The sequence below is a fragment of the Cibotium barometz genome, chromosome 56 (genome assembly GCF_041138505.1).
Source record: "Cibotium barometz isolate CiBa-2024 chromosome 56, ASM4113850v1, whole genome shotgun sequence".
Classification (NCBI taxonomy): Eukaryota; Viridiplantae; Streptophyta; class Polypodiopsida; order Cyatheales; family Cibotiaceae; genus Cibotium; species Cibotium barometz.
This window is the reverse complement of record NC_141101.1, coordinates 5894701-5913478: the sequence shown is the minus strand read 5'-3', so window position 1 is coordinate 5913478 and position 18778 is coordinate 5894701. Positions and strand designations below refer to the sequence as shown.

The window sequence follows — 18778 nt, the reverse complement described above, 5'->3', positions numbered from 1 at the left end:
TGGCGTCCAAAGCTCGGAGGTAACGCTCGTGTTCCACTCGTCGCATGGCTTCGTCTTCTCGTTGTCGAATCTCCAATGCCCGTATCTGCATCTCAAGCAAGGAGCTTGACTGCGGCTGTGACCCCTCGAGAGGGTCCCTGTGACGAGGATCTGGTATCTGAGGTACGGAAGGAGAGGGAGGAGGAGATGGAAAACGCGACGCTGGAGAGCGAGAACGCTCCTCCAGAGCCAAAATCCGCGCCTTCTGCTCGTCCAACTTGGTTGTCTGGTCTGCGATTGCTCGCATCATCTGCTGGAACATGTCTTGTACACTCAAGCCGGGTGCCCTAGCTGGGCTGCCTGGTGCACTCTGGTCCCATGGTTCTGGTTCTCTCTCGTCGCCAAAGCTCGCCATAGCGGGAATATGCAGTTCCTTTCCGGAACGCAATCTGACCATCCACTATCTGTGTGGGAGACTTCCGGAGGCTTCCGGAGGCTAAAAACCAACCGTCCTTCGAGGGACAGGAGTCACTCCGAAAGGGGTAGTCCACCGGCGTCTAAAAACCAACCACACGAGCGAAAAATTTTCTGGTTTTCTTTGTTGAATCTTCGTCCTTGAAGTAGGCTCTGATACCACTGTAATATGCGGAAGCTTCGGAGAAGGATCGGTACTTCAAAACTCAGAAAACAGCACTCTTTTCGCGACGGAATTAACGCACAAAACTGAAAGACGATGTGCAGAAAATAGAGAGAGAAGGGGGAGATGGAGAAGGACACAGTATTGGGTCCCAATTACCCTCTGTAGGGCCCCCACCACGGATGGTGTATTTGCTTTATTAGAATGATGTAAATCTGAAACAAATACAAAGTACTTGACCTTTTCTTGGCTGGAAAACCTGCCCTTGACCTTCAGTCCTTCACCCCTTAGCTTTAGCAAACCCTTGGCTGTCCTGGCCCTTGAATGCTTGAGGCTCTTGGTGAATTATGAGATGGTAACATGGATTATGGGCTGGGGTATTTATACCCCTCCCTTCATGCAGTCGGCTGGTTTCAGGAAGCACCCACGACTGAGTTTCATCATTAAAATACTTTCACACTCAATAAAGTGTTTTCTCACTGGTTTAGCCCCTGTCCAGCCTGCGCATGACCCTGGGACAGCACCCTGGCTGCTGGGCATTCAACGCAGAGGTGTGGGGACTGCCCCTACACCTGGCCGCCTTCTGTTCTAGGGTCTTTACCCTCTGTCGGCTGCCTGTCCAGAGGCTCTGGAGCTGGCCGACTGCCCCTCCAGCCCTTGCCTTGGCTGGTGGGCAACGTCTTGGGCCCTCCTGGCCCCTTGGGGGTGGTTCTATACCTCCCCCATGCCCATCTAAGTATGCACATGCAAACCCTTGTCCTGGGGTAGCCCTATGGGCTGACCCCATCTCTACATGCAAACTACCTGCCTACAGATGTCTGGCATCCAGTTGCAAACCAGATACACAGCACATCCGACATCATTCCAGAGGGAGACTCACAGCGCGGACTGGCACTGCTTCATGTGCAGGACAATGCACACCTGACCTTGGACTCATGTGCAGGACAATGCACACCTGACCTCGGACGACTGAGATGGATCCCTGGCTGACTCGTCCCGGACTGGGCTCACATGGGACCAGTTCACCATCCCAGGTCCTGCACCTTCTGTACAGAATGTCTACGTGGCATCCAAGTGCGGGATGCACGTGACATTATGCCTCCATTATCGTTATGTTTTACTTTGTACACCCACTTGCATCCAATGGCTTTCTTGCCTTCAGGCAATTGCACTAAATCCCAAGTCTCATTTCCATATAGTATATCCATCTTCTCATCCATAGCTTTCTTCCAACACACATTTCCAACAGTCTCATCAATGCATGTGGGCTCTACAACCTGTACAACTTTTGCCATGTATGCATAGTGATGTACCACATAACCATCATAGGTAAACCTCTGCACAGGATTCTTCACTCTCCCAGATCTTTGTAGCTTTGCATTCATGGCTTTTATAGCCTTCTTTACACCAGGTGTTCTCATAGCTGGTATCCCAAGATCCTCATCAAGACTCATCTCTGAGTCACTAGACTCTCCATCAACACAAGAATGCCCTGCAAAAATGTCAGGCATACTAAGGGGCTCAACCACTTTCTCTCTGCCTTTATGTAATGTACTAATCACATTTGCAGGACTGGTATTATGACGTAGCCTGCCACTCCATGGTCTATCAACTGAACCACTAGATGAGGACTCTCCTGGTCCACTCTAAGACTGTGATTGCTGACTTGCATTCTGTGCAACCACATTCCCACTCACATCAGCCCCAACAGCTTCTTTTTCAGCAGCATATCAGCTGCTCATCTCATCAAAAACAACATTCCTGCTTACCCTCAACTCACGTGTAGCAGGGTTATAACACTTGTATCCCTTTTGCTCAAGGGAATACCCAATAAACACACATTTTTCAGCTTTTGGATCCAGCTTAGTTCTCAGCTCATCTGGTACATGCACATATGCAATGCATCCAAAGACTTTTAGATGAGACAAATCAGGTTTTCTGCTAGTAAACCTCTCCTTTGGAGTTACATCATGTATGGTTGCAGTTGGAGTCCTGTTCATGATGTAAACTGCTGTAGAAATAGCCTCGGCCCAATAGCTATGTGGCATATTCTTCTCTCCCATCAATGCTCGCGCAATCTCAGCAATGTGCTTGTTTTTCCGCTCAGCAATTCCATTTTGCTGCGGAGTGTATCTGCATGTAAACTGTCTCCGAATACCATTCTTCTTAAAAAATTCAGAGAACTCATTGGAGAAGTTCTCTCCCCCTCCATCTGACCTTAGGCACTTTACATATTTTCCTGTTTGCTTTTCAACCATAACTTTGAAATTCTGAAAATGAGTGAACACCTCACCCTTGTGGCTCTTCATGAGATTAGGAAATACCAAAAGACGGTGAACTTACACATACTGAAGCTCTCCTTCCAATGTGTGGTGCAAGCACACACACACTCACAAAACCCTAAAAGAGAACACACAAGGTGAGAGGTTGAAGATCTTCTTCTTCTTCACACAACACTCAACACACCATATACAAAGATAAGAGTACACACGATATGAAAAGGTACTCAACCAAATATATACTAGGGTTCTCTATAGTGTGAACCCAACTAAATGAGCTGGCGCTATAACTATGCCAGTCTCTAGAATGGCTGTCACACAGCTTGTCATCCCACTGGCCGCAACCATGCCAGTGGTGTAAGTGTGGGGCCTATCTCCCAGGTGGGTCATCAGTGTCCACCGCCTCACTAGATGAGCTCAATATCTCAACAGCTCATGTCTGGTGGTCTTCTTGTTGGTAGATTTTCTCCGTGCTTTTTTCCTCCTGTGTGGTACAGGCTTCAAAATTTCATGAGAAAATTCATTCACATTATCAGCCACAGGTAAATGAGAACTACCAATTAAAAACTACTGTCAGGAGGACTGCCTAACTGTAGTGATTGCATTGGAGGACAAAATCGAGCACAAGAAACCCTAGCTTGAACTTCTTGCGTCACCAGCATACTAGAAAGGAGAGGAATTTGTGGGGTACCGGTTTCATTATTGATGATGACAAAGTTAGGAACATGATCAACATATGCTTACAATTGTGGTCTAAAATCTATGAAATTTCCTCATTCCTAAAATCACGTTTGTGCCTCTTTCAGTTATGACTATGACATCACGCACGAATTTCACCTTTTGGATCAACTAACTTGGCCCTACATGCTACTGACTGAATTCACAAAACTCATGTCTCTGCTGAATCGGCAATGCATTGTCTATTGGAGTCAACTCCAAGTGAGCTTGCTGGGCTACTCCCTCAGAGATGAGAGATAGCATCCTGTGTGCTGCCGTAGTCAAACAAGACTATGACTGGATGTTCTTCTATATGAACACAACACGTAGAGTAGTTTAGGTGACTTATCTTCCTGTGTGGAACTCCGTTCTTGCGATCAGTAGCTGGACATAATCACCATGACTTGTTTGATTTGTGTGACTTGTTAGTGAGTGAGAGGTTCCTTGAGGCACTGAGGGGCTTGGTGCCCATGCTTGATGTGTTCGTACAAGCTTATGAGGATGGTGTCACGTGCATACCTTAATCCGGCGGCACATGGACACGCATCTCACTTGCAACTTCCTAAAGGGTAAGTTTAGAGGTTATGTATGGGCAGATTGGTGCAGTTTTGGTAGCCCAATAGGCATCAGGAAGTGCCGAGGACACGCACCAAGGGTGGGGACATACATTGGGCACAATGTGAGTTTGTTTAACAACATTTTTGATGTGTCCCAGCTTCTCGTAGTGGTGGGCAAGACCAGTGAGAGCGGAGAGTGTGCTTCACAGCCCCGACAGTTGCGAACCACCAAAGCCTGAGAGTGACAGTGACAGTAAGTGGCGGTCATAGTGGATGATGGCGGCTCCAAAGCTAACATCATGCCTAAAGCCACTCATAGATCTTTGGGTCTACGCATCTCCGACTGTGCTTTGCCATCAGAGTGGTCGATCAGAGGATATTCATACCTCCTGGGTTGGTAAGAAATGTGTCTATTGGTGGGGACATACATTGGGCACAATATGAACTTCTTTAATGACATTTTTGATGATATTTTGGGATGTGAAAAGGGCTGGCTGACCAACATATGACCTGCCGTCAAAACCATATGTAAAGGAAGATGGTTCTAGCCGGCTGCAGTAGCCTTTCCTCTCTCTCCTACAGCACTGGCCGTACAGCAGGTGGTTCTGGCCGTACAGGAGCTGATTGTAGGCTCTCTCTGGCCGTACAGCAGAGCAGCTGACTGTTCTCTCTCTCTCTCTCTCTCTCTCTCTCTCTCTCCTCCTAGTGCTGGTCGTACAACTGACTGCAGGTGTCCCTGTGCGCTGGCTGTACAACCTTCTGGTGATGCTCTTTTACATGCGCTGGCCATACAGTTCAGTACCCGTACAGTCCTGGCTGTGCAGCAGGCGATGTTTGGACTGATTTTGACACTGTTTGGGACAGCCTTTGGACAGCTTTTGGTGCTGTTTGTATCTTGGTCCTGGATAGTGATCTGGGCAAAAGCCTTGTGGATGCTGTGGAAATTTTGGTGCAAGTCTGCACTTGCACCCTGGTGTCTTGTAAAAGCTTCTATCTGAATAATGAAGTTCCTATGGAGGGCCAGCCGTTCCGGCTCATCGCGGTGTTTGTGTACTATGAGTGATTCTTCCATTGTGTTAAAGTTCTCTTCGGCACATGCAGTGTTTGTCTATTGCTCCGAGTCCCTGAACCAGTTACAGTGGTATGAGAGCATAGGCTTTCTTGGGAGCAAAGGCTTCCTTCTAACGAGAAAGAGAAAAGATCAGAAGTGGGGACCACATTGACCAACAGTTTTGGCTATTAAGCTTGGCCAACTTATTGAGCTTATGGAAGTAGTCATGTGTCAAGGGCATGAGTAGTAGACATCTTGGACTAAGGATTTATGGATTGATAGATTTTATTCTCGAAGTATGGAGTTGGTTTTATGTGCTCGTGTTCAACACTCTTTCCATATGGTTTATTGTGGATTGCAAATCAAGTTTACAAGCAAGCTATATGGAGCTATATCTTATGCGTATGCTGAGGAGATATGTCTTTTGGCTTCTTGACAAACCTGGCAAAGAAAAGCTAAGTATACTTTGAGTTTTGCAATTTATTGCGAGTGTATTTAGACACTGAACGCTTGTATGCCCGTACAAGGAGAATTGTGTGTTGTTTGTTTGCCTTGAACTATTTCAGGTAAACAATATTAATGGGTTGATATATGGCTTTCATACGGATATATCCAAGGACTAGGGACTAAGTTTTTGGCATATCTTTGCTTGTGGATTTATACATATACGATGGTTTGGCGCATCTATATGGTTATCATTGCCTCAAGGGATTCTTGGACTTTATATATAGCTCTATCATTCCGTTTACTGGGATGGAGTATGTTTTTCTCGCTCCTGGTTCTATGGAATGTAGTGGATTTCTAGATATCTTATGGATCGAGGATTTTTCTATGGATTTCTATTATCGACCGAAATGCTTGTAAATCTATCTGTCGTAGACATGTTTATGGAGAACTAGCATCTCTCTACGTGTGATTTATTCTTCTCTTATGTTATATTGCACTCATGTAAGAGTTGGTGATTCTAGTGAGTGAGTATTTGCACTCATGAAAGAGTTGGTGACTCTGGTGAGTGAGAATTTGTACTCATGGAAGAGTTGGTGACTCTGTCCAGTGAGAGGAGTCAGTGACTCTGTTTAGTGAGAGGAGTTGGTGACTCTGATAGCTCACTATTTGAACTCATGGAATCATGGAAGAGTTGGTGACTCTGTCCGGTGGGTATTTCATGAACTCATGGAAGGGTTGGTGACCCTAATGAGTGACTAAGGGTTGGTGATCTTGTGGACTCATGTAAGAGTTGGTGACTCTACTAAGTTAGTATCTGGACTCATGGAAGGGTTGGTGACCCTAGTGAGTAAAGTCTCGAGGAAAGAGGAAACTCCGGCGAGCATGTATGGTTTCATGGAAGGGTCATTGCCTTGGTGAACCACATGGACATGTGAAGCATGTTTGGCTTGGGCATGCGTATGGATCATAGGAGTGTTGCTCTTCTGCAGTCCAATGGCATGGCAAGATGTTTTGTGGCTATGTGTTTTGCTTATTTTCATTTTGTAGGTACTTTAAGCTACTTATGGATTTATAAATATTTGGGACACTGTTGGCTCTTGTGCTTGTGTGTTTGGCGATTATCAAGTTGTTGACTTGGGATATGCCTAAAGTTTGTTTCTCGATACGGTTGGCTCTTGTGCCTGTATCTAACTTTGGATCGTGGATCTGGATTTATGGCTTTAATGCTCGGATTATGAAATACTACAGATGGCAGTGCATCTGCTAATCAGGCTTATACAGTTGTGTACAACTGCTTTATAAGAGGGAGGGGATGTCACCATTTGGTCCCTTCACTAGTCTTGATCAGTGTTTCGCACACTAAACAGAGCCAAGGTGAGAACATAGATTTTCCACGGAAGAAAGTTGAAGCATTCACTGGCAAATTTTGGTCTGAAAGATGGCTACACAGCATGAGAACCATGGGATTTTATTTATCAAAGTGACTTGCAAAGTTTATAAGTCAATGTGTTCACACATCATTAATGACAGGCTGGACATATTATTATTATTGGGCATGGACAGGAGGACAGAAGGAGGCGCCTAGAGGAAACTTGGGCAACAAGCTAGGAAAAGCATAAAGTTGATATTTTGGGCCAGCCCAGCTACTTTTAGTAGAAAGGAAAAGCACCACCCAAAAGTAGAGCTGGTTGACTTTATAAAACGCTGGGAGGGGTTTCTCTTTTGATCATGCGCATACAGTTCTAGCCGGCTGCAGCAGCCTTTCCTCTCTCCTATATACAGCGTTGGCCGTACAACAAGTACATTAGGTGGTTCTGGCTGACTACAGGCTCTATTTGGTCGCACAGCAGAGCAGTCGGCTCTCTCCCCCCTCCTAGCGCTGGTCGTACGTACAACTGACTGTAGGTGTCCCTGTGCGTTGGCCGTACAGTTCAGTACCCATACAGTCCTGGCTGTGCAGCAGGCGGTGCTTGGATTGATTTTGAGACTGTTTGGGACAGCCTTTTGGACAACTTTTGGTGCTATTTGTATCTTGGTCTGGATAGTGATCGGGGCAAAAGCCTTGTGGAAGCTTTGTGGAAAATCCAATGCAAGTTTGCACCCGCACCTTGGCTTCTTGTAAAAGCTTCTATTTGAATAAAGAAGTCCTTACGGGGGGTTGGCCGTTTCGGCTCAATGCGGTGTCTGTGTATTATGAGTGATTCTTCCGCTATGTTTTGAAGTTCTGTTCGGTACATGAAGTGTTTGTCTATTGCTCCAAGTCCCCGGACTGGTTACACAAACTCTGGTGATTTGTCTTCACAATAAAATCAGCCCCAAGAAGGTAATGTTTCCATACGGTTAGTGCATGAATTACAACGAAGAGCTCTTTCTCATAAATGCCAAGAGGGAGCTCTGCATCATGTAGTCTGGCTCGCATTAGCCACAACATGTCTGTCACCATTTGGCCACCCATCTCCATTTCTGGTGCCACTTCTATGGGACTGTCACTCCATAGAGTGGCCAGATTTGTGCCATGTTCACATGAGGCTAGGCCGGTGTCTCATGTGAAAGGGCCAGTTACTTTGTGTCACATGGATGGGAACTAGTTTCGTGTCACCCGTGTGTGACCAGGATCGTGCTATATGGACGGGAGCTTGTATCGTGCCATTCGTGTATGACCAAGACGATATCTTGTCCATGGGATTGTCACTCCATGGAAGGACCCGTGTTTGTATCGCGTCTTGCCTATGGGACTGTTACTTCATAGGAAGGCATGGGTTTTTACATTCTGTCGTGCCAGTTTTGTGCCCGACAAGAATGTTTTGTACAAGTTTCATGAAAGGGAGATTTCTTCCATTACATGTGCACGTGCATTGCATGTTTGAAACTGTTTTTCGTGTGACTTGTATTTGCGTATCTGCCTGTTATGATGTACCACGTACTGAGCGGGGACGCTTGCCAGTGAGCCGTGAAGCTTGCCCTGTCTTTTGACATGTTGTGTTGCATATGAACAGGTGCTAAGTATACTTTTAACCCACTTTCTAAGGTTATATTTATAACTAATACTAACCTTTGTATTTATAAGGCTATGTGTTCACATTCATTAAAACTTCTAGCCATGGGCAATAATAAGTGTGGGTGCCCAAAAATATAATTGAAGAAAGTCGTGTACTTACCATGTAAATCACACACGTAACTCGATTGGAAGGGGGCACGTAGGGAAGGGCGTGGAAGAAAGAACCTTCACCAACTTTCTCTCTCCTGGAGTCGAAAAAACTCTTCTTCTCTCTTTCGCTGGCTCTGCTGGCGTGCTGAAACGAAGTACCAAAAACCACTCTCTCTCTCTCTTCGAAGGTGTTGCAGCAAACCCGACTGCACTCTCTCTCTCTTCGAAGGAGCTGCAGCAAGGACCCGACATCACTAGCTCTCTCTCTCTTCGAAGGAGCTGCAGCAAGGACCCGACATCACTAGCTCTCTCTCTCTCTCTTTCTCAACCCTTGTGCAACAGGGAGCATAGCTCCGTACATCATGTACCTGCCCGATCTGTTTTGAACCAGCCTGCCGGTTGCACCATACAACTCCACATGGGAAGGCAATAGTTCACACTTTAGACCCATATTCTTTCTACTCTTGTCCAGCAAGATTTTTGTGCAAATCAAATATCTTTATTTTGTTTTGCAGAATTTCTATTGCAAATGTTTCTTTTCTCTTTTTCTTTTGGGATTCTGTGAAATCCTATTTTTCCTAGGCTTGCCTTGACTGTACTCTCAAGCTTTGAGAGCCAGTGAAGGTCAGTGGGCTTGGGAAATTTGGGAGATAAGCTTTTATTGGGAGAACGAGATTTTCCTCCCTTTGCGGTGGATCACCCTGCCAGGTGTTAGTACGGGCGTGCCTGTTGATGTACGGTCCTAGAAGACCAGTGTAGAGCGGGTGCCTAGCCTAGTGAAGGTGAGAGATTGCCTGTGACACGGTCTTCATCAACATTTTGTCTCTTCACCGGCAACACCTATGGTATTGGATTCATTTGTATTCATTCCATATATGGAGGAATTTGGCTTATAAGCCCAAGAAACTTGTAATCATCAAATACTCTAAGAAATACAATTTGTATTGAGGGGGGGGGGGGAGGGGGGTTCGGCTCTTTCCAGCCCCAGTGGTGGTATCAAGTTGTGTGTGGTCATTTTCAAATTTGTGGATGCTTATGTTGTTCATAATTGTTAAGGTTAAGTGGTCTAAATTTGTGCATTTGTTTTCCAATTGTGGTTGGTCTCCAGTGAGGAGCAGTTTCAATGTCCCTCTTGATTTAGGACAGCTCATATGCAGTTTCCAGATACATCACATTTCACACTGAAAATCCGGAATGATTAACATTGGACCATGTGTAGTAGTTGCATCTTTCAATTTGAGGAATGCATCTCTCTCTATAGCAGTCCATTTAAATATAGCTTTCTTCTTTGTGAAGTGATGCAATGGAGAAGCAATCCATGAAAGTGCTGAATGAACTTGCGGTAGTAAGAGCATAATCCAAGAAAACTACGGATTTCATGCACCAATCTCAATTTAGGCCAATTCCGAATTGCATCAATCTTTGCAGGATCCATCCACACTCAATCTTTGGACACAATATGTCCAAGATAGTGTATCTATGACAAGAAGAACTCACTCTTCTTTGCATTTAAGAAGAGTTTATGCCTACGGAGTTCTTCTAAAACAATAGTCAAATGAGCTCTATGCTCTTCTTTGGTCTTTAATAAGACTCGGATGTCATTAAAGAAGACACTTGCAAATTTCTTGTACCTACAGAACATGCGATCCATCATTCTATTGAATGTAGCCGGGGCATTTGTAAGACCAAAAGGCATAACAAGATACTCATAAAGCCCAAATGCTGTCTTGAAAGCGGTTTTATGTATATCCTCGGACACCACACGTACTTGATGATACCCACTCTTGAGATCAATTGGGCTAAAGCATGCCGATCCATCCAACTTATCAAGAATGTCGTCTATGTGTGGAATCAAAAACTGATTCATCGCAAATCAGATCTTGGCCTTGGAAGAAAGAATCCGTATTCCAGTCCCTTCTTCTCTGTCTTCTTCTCTCTTTCCTTCTCTTTCCCAAAACCTGATAGCAGATTCTCTTCTGGATAACCCTTCTGGAGAGTTACCACCACAATCGAGTTCGACGCTCGAGTTGCAGATGCGAGCATTGGAGATTCGATTGATGGAAGACCATGCGGTCGTATGTTAGAATATGCAGTGGAGATGAAGACAAGATCTGAAAACACAAGAGCAAGTGTACTGCAGAAAAACGCAGAGAAGAGAGAGAGAGAGAGAGAGAGAGAGAGAGAGAGAGAGAGAGAGAGAGAAGCGTATAACTATGCTATATACACGAGAAATCCCGGATACAAGAATACAAAGAGTGGGGGTCCAAGGGGCCATTTTATATGGTCCCTATCAGCCAGTCGGCCTGCTGTAAAGACAACCGACAATAGCAAAAAGTCACACGACTTGGTTTCCCTCCAGTCGGCCAGCTATATGTAGTCGGCCAGCACATAGGGAAAGTCGGGATAGCTAGTGACCAGTCGGCCAACATCTGGTACAACCAACAGGTCCAATACTGCCTCCCACACCTGGAAAAAATAGGGAAAAAATATGGAGAGTGGGGAAAGATGAGAAAACACCTAAATCGGGTGGGCACACCCACAATAGAGGCCCTGGTGTAAATATACAGACAGGAGATGACTGCTAACACCTCCTCTTAGCTCCTAGATGTGGAACCAACCCCATTAAGTTGGAGTGCCGCTGGAGCATAGCCTGAGCTAGAGACTTCGTGAAGAGGTCCACCGCACTGTCCTCTGTCGAACAGAACTGTAGCAAGATGTCATCAGCAACGATCTTTTCACGAACAAAATGCCTCTGGATGACCGTGGGGTCCACCAGTGGAAACCCAATCCCGCCAAGTAACCTCTGCAACTTTACCACCTCGCAAGCAGCAACACAAGAAGCGTGGTACTCTGCCTCTGTCGATGACAAGGCAATAGTTGGCTGCCACTTACTGCTCCATGAAGCCGCTCTTGAGCCAAGGGAAAAACTGTAGCCTGATGTCAAGGTCCTCGTGTCTGGCTCTCCTCCCCAAACCGAGTCACTCCATCCATCAATCCCCCTCCTGTGTAAAAGAGTCCAAGATCCTTCGCATGCTGTAGAAACCACAAGATACGCAATCCTGCCTCCCAAAGAGGCCTCTACAAACATGAGCTCAACAGCCTCATCAGGAAGCTCCCGTCCAATCTAGTATGCATCAACCAAGACAATGAACCATTTTGCTTCCTAGTCAAGGAGGCATCATACTACTCACAAGGATCAACAATTATTACGGTGGGATGCCAAGTCTTGGAAACCTGCTGAAGACCACTCAAGGCCTTCAAAAACCTGTAAACCACCCCCTCTGAATCCGGAACCACAAAGCTTGGAGAATGTGCAACATCCGCCTCCTCCTGCAAGTAATCAACTGCCACTTGCCTAGCCTTCCAATAGGTCCCCGTGGAAAGAGCTTCCTCAACTACATGAATTTCTTTGTCCCGAATGCTACGAGACATCAAAGCATAGGCTACCTGTAAAGTTTCCTCTGATTGACGAACACAAGAACTACCAACATCTGTACTGGAAAGTTCCTGCCAACTACTGCCGTCATCTGGCAAGCCATCCACCATCTGGTCCGGGAAAGCCTGCACCTGTAGTGTATCCACACTTAAGTGGCCATTACCAAACTGCCACTCATCACAAAACTGAGGACCTGGGAGAGAGAGTGCTGAAAGTTTGTAAACTCCATTCTCCACTCTGCCTTCCCAAACTACCTGGCCTATTGCTTTGTCCCAGAGAGCAACAAAATGCTCATCAAACTCCACCCATATGGCAGTCTTCCAAACCTGATGCATTGACAAACAAATGAAAATCAAGTGATGGAACATACAACACTTGGGAGGAATGCTTACCCCCTCTGCCATCGGGAACTATCTCCAATCTGCCCTCACTGTGAACTGGGATAGTGGATGTATCCCCAATAAGGATGTGACCAGAATACCTGCAGAGATCTTGTAAAGCCGAACAGGAAGGAGTCATGTGCTTGGAAGCACCACTGTCTAGTCTCGGCCAGCTGTTTGGATGCCTCAAAAGCTCGACGGGATAATCTCTCCGTGGGCATCTCCCTCATCCTGTATATAAAGAGAGAGAGAGAAATGAAAATGAAATGATATATTAACGTCTCTAAGAGGCCATAGTGGCCTATGAGACCAAAACTGAGAGTACATTTGAAGTTGGTATCTCATCAAAGAGAACAACTAAATGAGACTAAAAAGTACAATAAACTGATTGTCCTACAGTTATAAGAACAAAACTGTAAGACTCCAAGATGATAATGAGTAGAAAATACTGAAAAATGTATATCAGGTAGATCCATGTATGCTGATCAGTTGAAGTGTTGCCCTCTCCTTAGATCAAGTATCTCCGCCATGGGGCTGTCTAGAATGGAGAGGTCGTAGAAGTGAGGTAGGCGCCTCCGATGCCGAGCAATAATGGCTCTGATCTGGCGATGGTGAGGATGCCGTGGTGGTCGGGATCTTGGTGGGCGTGGCCGACGAGCACGACATAAGATAACTGCTCTATCAGTGGTGACTCCGTGGGAGCGTGGTCGGTGCCCTGATAGCTCAATGGAGGAGGTATCAGGAGGTGTGTGGGCTGGGTTGCTAGTGCTGGTGCCGAAGAAATCTGTCAGGGTCCTCTGTCTAGGTACATCATGGCTCGGCCTCCTGTCTGCCAAGAGAGTCTCTCTGCGTCTCCTGAGCTCAAGTAGAAACAATCCCAGGCATCTCTGATCCTCAAACTCCATGACCCTGCGTAACGGCCCAAAACCCTCTTGGAAGAGGGAGTGATATCTCCCTCGGATCTCATAATAGACTGCACATCGGCAAATGTAGTGTTCCTCTGTCTCTTACCTCGTGGTAGCATAGCTGACAAATGTGGTCATCCAAGATCTGATGCACATATCGCCCTGTCTCAGTCCGCAGCTGGTGTGATGAGGTCCGGATCTGTCCAATGGCACAACGTATCCCATGTGATAGGTGTACATCCATGTACGCCGGGTGGGTGATAAAATCATCCAGTGAGAGGTGTAGAAAATGGCTCTTGTGATGAGCCATTTTCGTGCCCAAGGGCTCAAGGGGGCTAGTCCATGCCCTCTCTGTGTCCACTATGATGATATCCATCTTGATCACGCGGTTTTTCTCTGAGCGGGTGAGATCCAAAAATGGACAATCCAGACTGTACTGAAAGGGTGGTAGTGCCTCTATCCGCAAACCATGTAGGTCAAACCATGATCTCATCTGAGCGTACCAACAATGAGTATCTCTATCCTCTGCCAACTGTATGGATGAGGTCAATGCCAATCGGGAGTACCTCTGCTGAGGGAGCTCCCATAGCCGCTGTAAAAAGGTAACTGCTTGGAATAGGGCCTCGGTTACTATTGGTGGGGCACCCAGCTCAGCTCGAACAATCTCATGTGGTACTGACGATTTGCTCCGAATCATGCGGGCAATCATCATAATCAGTGGTCTCTCCATTTGCCTCCATCCCTCATTTGTCCCTCTCTGAGATCTGTGATGTATACTAGGTCCCCAAATTGGAGCTCCGTACAGGAGGGTCGGTGTGAGAAGCGTATCAAATAGCCACAATTTGGTGCGTGGCTCCTGAAACTGTATGTGTGAACACTGCCTCTCAAGTGCCCCCAAGGCTGCATGCCCTCGAGCTAATCTAGCTATCACTGCCTCCTTCAGGGAGAAACACGGTCGTGTGAAAGTAACTCCCAAGTAGACATATGACTTGATGTACTCTACCGGCTCCCCTCGAAAAGTGAACTGAGGCTCTGATCTCGTCACCCATGCCTGTGTGGTGTTAAACACCATAACCTTGGTTTTCCCAAGGTTCACTGTCAGATCTTTATCCGCACAGAAAGCCTGTAATGCATCGAGGTGTCTCTATAATCTCTCTGGAGAGTCTGAGATTAGAACAATATCATCAGCATATAACAAGATGGGTATCAACACCCCTGCCAGGCATGCCCCTGGGCCTTCCAATCTGTCTACATAATCAGAGACCGCTTCAATGTACAGTCCAAAGAGGGTGGGCGATAGCGGGCATCCCTGCTTCACCCCTATCGTGCTGGTCACCCTATCAGATAGTCCGCCTGGAGCTCGGACTCTGCCTGTCACAAACTCATACAAAGCATATATCCCCCACTGCATATCCTCGGGTACCTCAGTGTCATGCAATCTGTGCATAAGCCTGGCACATGGTACGGTATCGAAGGCTTTGTGGAAGTCCACAAAGCAGCAGTATATCCTTCTCTTATGTGCCCTGCCCTCTTCAATAAGTGCCCGAAGTGTCAGTATGTGATCTGTCACCAGCCTGGACATTTCCCAGTCTGAAAGGGGTGTGGTGGACTCCAGGATGTTTAAATATTTGGAAAGTACAAGCTTTGGGGATGGGGGATTATCCTAGAATACAAAGGACCACACTCCTAAAATTTAGGAGAGTTGCTATTTTTGGCCCGACTCCGATGGAAATTCTGTTCGCGTCATTACATCTGGAATTGAGGAGACACCAAGAGTTGGCAAAGTGCCTATGACAGAATGTCTACCAGTTGGGATATTTTTAGAGAAAAAGTTTATGGAAGGACCCATCTCTTAGATTGGGACATGTGGCAAGAAAGTGGACCAAAGTGAGACTAGTGGCCTGACACTTGTTAGAAAGTGGATCAAAGTGAGACAAGTGGCCTCACACTTGTCACTTCAGCTATTGTGTGGCTCTCCACTTGTCATCGTAGCCTTCTCTTGCCATTTTAGCTCATGGGAGGCCCAAATCTATAAATTGGAGCCCTCTCTCTTCATTAAGGGAGGCTCTCTTGCTGCACACTAGCCTCTACCACCGTTACAGGCTTCCCTAATGATGGCTACTCTCTTTCTCTCTCACTTGAAGGCTGCCCATGAAGGATACCGGCTGTTGGAGACTGTTTTGGAGGCTTCCATCGCGAAGAAATACTGAAGGCAAGGGTATTTAATCATTTATTATGACTTCTAGCCATTGTACTTGTTGCACCAGCATTTGTACTTGCTGTACCTGCTATACCAGCCACCGTATCGGTTGTACCAGCCTCTGTACCTGCTGTACCAGCCACCGTACCGGCTGTACCAGCCACTGTACTTGCTGTACTAGTCATTGTATCTACTGTACCAGCATTTGTACTTGCTGTACCTATTGTACCAGCACATACATATATATATACATATATATACATACATATATGTATATACATATATATATACATATATATACATACATATATGTATATATACATATATATACATACATATATATGTATATACATATATATATATGTATATACATATATATATATGTATATATACATACATATATGTATATCAAGGTGGAAAGGTACGTAGTGTACGACATGCTATCAGTACGTACAGAACGTACTTTTGTACGGAACAAATTTTAAGGTACGGGTACGTAAACAGTAATTTGTAAACAGTCCTAGAAACCTGAATATTTTGTAGACATAGCAACCAAAATACTTAAAATAAAGACTGAACCTCATTACTTAAAGTTTAAATCAATTATCAGTTACAAAGCCCATTACACAATACCTCATGTCAACAGTCATAGTGATATAAGCAAGAACTATGAAAGTCATAGATGATAAAAGAGAGTACAAATATCATGTCTACAGCACATGTCCTGGTCCACAAGTGCAAAAAGCAAAACAATGAAACACTACAGTTGTCTAGACTCTAGAGTCTAGACGCAAGAGTCTCAAATCTCATCATCAGATGAAGATGATGAGTCTTCTGAAGAGAGCATGCCTCCATCATTGATACCATTGCCCTCTTCATCGAACTCTGGCTCAGCAACAACAAGCTCCAGTGCATCCTCGTCATGTGCCTCGGGAATCTGAGTGTGAATGAGTTCGACAGCCTCATTTGCACGCCTCTGCTGGGTGCGACGAACTGGAAGCTTTCCCCTGCGAATGCTCTCTCGTCTCGCAGAGCCTGGATCTAGAGCTGCCTGGCGTAGAGGAATGCTGAGAGATCGTGCACGTGAGCGGGTCACACAACGATCCACGCTCTCAAGCTCTCTACGTAAAGCTCTCAAAATCTCATCTTGCTCATCTCTAATCTGCCGATCCACAAGCTCCGGGCTGGGTTCATCTACCAATTTGAGTAGTGTTGGATCAACCTGTTTAAACATGCCACAAATTGCATATTGGATATTCATTGAACTAGAAAAAAATTTCTACTTCTAAGTTCTTCTTGTGTCCAAATTCCAATTTATACCTGCTTTGGTGATCCCAAAGCATGGTAGCTTCGCACGAGCCTCATGTTAGCTCTGCAGTACACCAACTTCTCTAATTGAGAAGTACTAAGGCGATTCCGAATCTTGGTGTGTATAAGAGAGTATGAGCTCCAGTTCCGCTCACATGCTCCAGCTGAGCAATCCTGTGCAAAAATGAGTGCAATGCGAGCAAATTTGTAAATCTTTTAATGCTAAAACATCAAGCTTCACTTGCGAAGACTATACTTTAGAGATTAATGACAAGTTACCTGAGATAGAACACGAAGAGCAAAGCGTGAAAGGTTTGGAAGACCAACCCTTCCATAAGAGTGCCACCATGTCAAAGGGAATTTCATGGCTTCCTTCCTCAATGACACAAGTCTCGCAAATGAGAAGCACCAATACCACTCATGTAAGTGGTGAACTCTCTATCGATCTGAAGTTGCTTCTCCTCTGAGAACATCCTTCCAACATACTCTGACTGCTTCATGCTCAAAGCAGTATTATTCCATAGCTCTGGCGACCTGTAGAGAGGATTGAGCATGGCAGCCATCGCATGGATGGGACGGCTCATGAATGTCCACCGTTTGTCTACAATGTCCAAGATCTCACCTCGTCTGAAAATGAGAGATTGAAAATACATGTCTTAGGTTATAGTGCTAAGTGTACACATGTCAGTCCTGACATGTCATGAGAATCGAGAATCGAGAAGTCATAAAAATCAAAGAAAGAGGAAGAAATTAGAACTATTGCTTACTGTTGAGCAGTCATCATGGAGCACTGAGCAACATGGTCTTTCATTTGCATAAACAAATGAAAGACCAGCCACAAAGTTGAGCCCTCCATGTCTGTAAGTCGGAGAAGGACATACACGGGCTTAAGTGCAACTGAAAGGCTATGAACTTGCTGCCAAAAATCATCATCCAGGATCCGCCTCTGCAAGCATTTTGTACGCTCATCCTCTGAATGATGCATCTGTCGCCACCCAGGATCCACAACTGTTGATGATAGTGAATCTCTTATCTTGTAGAGCCTATCCAAGACCAAGAGTATGTAGGCAAACCTGGTCTTGGAGGGTCTCACCATATCCAAAGGGCTATTGCTCCAAAAGATGGCAAGAGCCTGATGCTTCTTGCGGAAGAAGGTGGTGATCTTTACAGCATCTGCAGCAATGGGCTGCACCCAAACAAGCTTCCCAATGTCTTCCATAAGTAAATCAAGACAATGGGCAGCACATGGAGTCCACACTATATGTGGAAACTCTGCCTCGACCATTTGACCCATTGCCTTGCAGTTAGAGGCGTTGTCGGTCACCACCTGCACAACATTGTCCTCCCCAACCTCAAGGATAGCCTGTCGAATGTGGCCATAAATGAACTCCCTTGTGATTCTGTCTCCTGCTCTCCCTGCATCCACGGCACGCCAGAAATAGGTGCCCAAGCAAGATGACACAAGGATATTGATTATGTGCCTCTTGCGAATGTCTGCCCACCCATATGAAATAATAGTGCATCCAAACTCCTGCCAACCTGCTTTCACAGGAGTGAGCGCCTTGTCTATCAAGGCCTTCTGCTCATCCAACATGGATGTACGCATCTTTGTATACTCAAGACCTGTCCACGTCTCAGTAGGCCCTACCTGCGCAATTGCTTTCACCATTCTTTTCCATTGGTCTGTCCTTAACACATTGAAGGATATATTACACTCAATAAGAGTACGACAAA

General features: G+C 45.7%; 2 protein-coding genes across 2 annotated transcripts in view; one reads left to right on the top strand and one right to left on the bottom strand.

Annotated features, from left to right (window-relative positions):
• LOC147606832 (uncharacterized) overlaps positions 1 to 18778 on the top strand; it is a 46248-nt gene that overhangs the window by 19726 nt on the left and 7744 nt on the right. The gene's annotated exons all lie outside the window — the stretch shown is intronic.
• Positions 16298 to 17894, bottom strand: LOC147606833 (uncharacterized). Its single transcript, XM_086791241.1, has one exon. It carries the CDS (start codon positions 16995 to 16997, stop codon positions 16536 to 16538), a length of 462 nt encoding a protein of 153 aa, XP_086647367.1. The 5' UTR covers positions 16998 to 17894; the 3' UTR covers positions 16298 to 16535.

Bases quoted from the DNA above. Each gene is read 5' to 3' on its own strand.
- LOC147606833 (XM_086791241.1), bottom strand. From the start codon at position 16,997: ATGAATATCCAATATGCAATTTGTGGCATGTTTAAACAGGTTGATCCA.